This window comes from Sceloporus undulatus, unplaced genomic scaffold, assembly GCF_019175285.1.
Source record: "Sceloporus undulatus isolate JIND9_A2432 ecotype Alabama unplaced genomic scaffold, SceUnd_v1.1 scaffold_3251, whole genome shotgun sequence".
NCBI classification, from domain to species: Eukaryota; Metazoa; Chordata; class Lepidosauria; order Squamata; family Phrynosomatidae; genus Sceloporus; species Sceloporus undulatus.
This window is the reverse complement of record NW_024806171.1, coordinates 1-4153: the sequence shown is the minus strand read 5'-3', so window position 1 is coordinate 4153 and position 4153 is coordinate 1. Positions and strand designations below refer to the sequence as shown.

Here is a 4153-nt window from a genome sequence, read left to right as displayed (position 1 = left end):
AGACATTAAAACATACATATTTCATAAATTGTCAGAGTAAGATTTGCATGGAAAACTGCATGTTCATAAGAGAATATAAAAAACGGAAGGACTTGGGCATGGGTTTCTGTAATAAATAAGTTCCTCCTCACAAAAAATACCATCCATCTGTACTTATTCAAAATAATTTTTCAAATTTAATATTTGCACATCTATCAGGAATGAATTCTTTCAAGGATAGACTCAAAAACATATTTTAAAGAACATCAATCCAGTGTTATTCCTCTTTTGATTAAAGTCTTTTAATATGTACATAATGTCTGGGATTCATCTGTATACATTGCTTCTTTTACTGGCTGGACAGCGTATCTGGGGCCCCAGGAAGAGGTTGGATCTCTCCTCCTACTAGTATTTCATTAGAAGGAAACCCATGCTTATTTCTTTGGCAGTGGACCAATGCAGATTGAAGAGCCTTGCAGTCTTGGATTAAAAAACATTTAAGTACAGCAGACCTGTACAGCAATTTCAAAATTCAAATAATCTTGACCAGTGTGTATCATGCATCTACTGACCATTTTCAGAAATAGGGCAGTATGTAAGATAAGGACTGGAACCATGCTGATGCACTATAAGTAACAGCCAATTGTTCTAGAATAGTTCACTTTTTCCTGGCTTACATATCAGATGCAAAAGAAGAAAGGCAGATTAGTGGTGGCTGTTGTCAGAAGAAAGTTCCAAGAAATTTTCCTTCAATGCCCAGTTTCCCTGTAGATTATCAAAACTAAAGATTTGCTGAGATGGCTGGCTTGAATAACTGGCACTGGATAAATAGAATGGAGTCAGTAGCCTTCTTCTCCCAGTGACAACTACAACTGGTCTTCTTTCCTTTGCAGCCACTAAAACGATGGCCTTCATACTACTGCTGTGACCACAATACTTATCTTGATGTAAATACCCAATAGTATATCAGCAAAGTGGAGTTGCTGTTGACTAGATATTTTTAACTGTGTGGTTATGTCAAGCCATAAGACTGACAATACAAATGAATTTGATTCTACAGCTAAAACTTTTAAGGAAGCTTGCAGTTATAGGAGACTTTATCAATACACAGATCTTGCTAAACAGCACAAGACAGAATTGTTCTTCAACATATAAAGTCTTGGTCATACACTCTGCAGTTTATTATGGTAAACTTCACATAGATAAAACCAGGTTCTTATCATGTTATACTTCATTACTTTGTCTGTCCAATCACAGTATTTTCTGAAAGGATTACTGGGAGCTTCACACACAGCTAGATGACCCGAGTCAAGAGATTTCCTCGTCCCACCAGCTACAGGACAGAGAATGACAGTAGTGATGAATCAGACCTATGTTCATTCTCTACAAGTTCATTACACAAATTCCAAAACAGAATCCAAGTGATCCTATTTTGAGCTTTGAACTGCACAGCTGGAAGCAATGCTGATTCACAAGCTGGAAATTTTCTATCCAACTTGTTAAGTAATATATTTCTCTTGTTGCTTGTATTTTAAAAATTTATTTCACCTGCAGGCACTTCTCCTGAGGGAGGACGTTTTCAGGCCACACAGGCAAGACCTGGTGTGAAATGCGACTCCACAGCCCACTCAGCTTGTCTATATCCATGTGGTTATAGGAACCTGGCATGTTTGAATTGGTAAATTTTTCCTGGAGGAAATCCCTTACTTTCACCTCTACATCCACCAAGCTAAGATTCTTTTCTAGAGACTCTTCGTCCAGGAGAACAGTTAAGAGTAGAGCCACATCTTTAAATGCTGCATGTTCATGGTCGCAGTACTTGTAAAAGATTAGGGTGGAACCTGCAGGTAGTGACTCAAAGCGGTACACTACAGCTGCCTTCTTGCCTCCCTTGAATCCAGAGCTCAGCATTTCATCAACGGTGAGCTTGACAGCATCACTGTCCAAAGCAGCTTTGCTAGCCCCATCTATTTTAATTGTGGCAGCACTCTGAGATGATGTGAAGGCATCAGCAATCTGGTTGCTTAAACATTTCAGGGAATTTTCAGCCTCTTTTGCAGCAGTAAGCAATAAGATAGCTGGCTCCAAATGAGGTTGTGAAGAGTTGAGACGTTTTTCAAAAGTGGTCTGGATTCTCTTCCACACCCTTTCATCTTGATTTGGGTAGGTGTTCATGAGTTCTTTCATCTGACTCTGAAATACTGGTATGGCTTTATCAATTTCCAGAGTATGGGGAAATGTATACTGAAATACATACCAGCCACCAGCAACAATGCAAGCTACTAGAAATATCAGAATCCATAAACCTGAATATCCCCCATCAGACTGTGTAGAACCTAATGCACACAACCATGGAGGGGGAGAAGAGAGAAAGAGTGATAAGTAATGCACCACAGTTTCATTATTAGAAATGTGTTTCTTTAATTATTTCAGACTATCTTAAATAAAACCATTTCAGATGGAGAGGCACATTACAGGGATTCCATATAATCCACCCTGCACACTTAGGTCCTCTGGGAGTAATTTACTACAACCTATAAAGACCAGACTGACTGCAACCTCCCAGAGGACCTTTTCCTCAACCACTCCCAGATTATGGAATGGCCTGCCGGAGGAGATCCGTCATATTACCAGCATCGACAGCTTTAAAAAGGCTGTCAAGACGTATGTTTTCTGGCAGGCCCTTCCAGAACAGCAAACCCGGCCACTAACTGAATACCACGATCCTATTGAACACCCTGTATCCTCAATCGCTTGTTGCCTATTTTAATGAGTATTTTAATATTTCATAGTTTAATTGATGTTTTAGGGGAGGGAGGGAAACTGGGACACTGGGTTACTGTATGGACGTTTTAATTGTAAGCCACCTTGATTGTCTTTTGACAGAGAGGTGGGGCAAAAATAAAAGTCTTATTTATTATTTATTTATTATTTTGAAGAACTGGGCTGTCCGGAAAAAACAATAAAATGATTCCATTCTATTAGTGAAACATACTAAGCTTTGTAATCATATTTTAAATGAAAAGCTTCATAAGTTAAATATGAAATCTGGTGACTCTGAAAATATTTAATACATATACCAAACACAAATAGCCCACTTGGTCAGCACTTAAAAACATCTGTAGACTCTGTTATTTGTCAATGCAAGTTTATTTTTACTGGTCAAAATGACATGCATGAGTCAAAACTCATCAGATTCAAAGGGCAGAGGTCCCACAAAATGGCTGAAATCTCCATCTCCCTGGTCCTTATCCCTCTTTCATAAAATAAGTCATTTTCAAAAAATCACTCCTCACAAAACAGCATGTTGCATCTTGTCACTAGGCAACATTTTTCATGCAAGATAACAGGTTAGGCAAACAAGCAAATTAGGAGGACTATTACAAAATAATAGCATCTTGAAATATCTGGAACAGAATTCAAAACTTTAGCATTAAACTAAGAGATATAGCCACAATCACATGTAGTCCAGAGGAAATGTGAAGCCTTACTTTTGGGCAAGGTTTGTGGATGCTTCTTCGGTATATGAGCTTGAATTAGAAGTAAAAAGAAAATATTATTAAAGTTCAGAATCCAATTACAGGTATCATTAATTTTATCATAAAGTAGCATACTGTAAGACCAAGACATATTTAGATCTAGAGGATGCAACTCCCTTATCTGGAACTGCTAATGTATGAGGGATGAAACAATTCACAAAACTAAGAAAAAACACATAATTCTGCACCAAAATTAGAGAACTAACCAATATTTGCCAAATTTCTTTGCCAAAAAGAAAGAAAAAGAAGTCACCCCACTACAAAAAAATTAACCAGAAAATGACAGAACAGAACCCCCACAAATACGGAGGGTCCACTGTACAATAACATTTCATGATTAGAGATCACACTTAGAAACATCCTCAGCAAAACATGTTTATTCAAAAAACAATAAATACCCTGTTCTGGAAGGGGTTTCTCTTAGGGAAGGAATACTACTAAGGTGGTTTTGACAGTCAGTTCTCTCACCATAGGAAGAATGAATACAACCTTAACCTGAAGATATTATTTTAAACTACCTAATAAGGAGCATGCAAGTTACTATCACTCACAGATGGCAGCTGTATACATACTTTGTGTTTTGGTCTTTATAGCTGACTTAGGATCACGATCTGGCAGCTTCTGAACAAAACAAG

General features: G+C 37.8%; 1 protein-coding gene across 1 annotated transcript; it reads right to left on the bottom strand.

Annotated features, from left to right (window-relative positions):
- Nucleotides 1-263: 263 nt before the first annotated feature.
- On the bottom strand, nt 264-4148 carry LOC121918036 (torsin-1A-interacting protein 1-like; the record flags this gene model as incomplete). Its single annotated transcript, XM_042444151.1, has 3 exons — nt 264-2315; nt 3471-3509; nt 4091-4148. Coding segments are annotated over 3 exons (894 nt in total), but the record flags the coding sequence as incomplete, so codon positions are not given.
- Between the last annotated feature and the right edge of the window lie 5 nt (nt 4149-4153).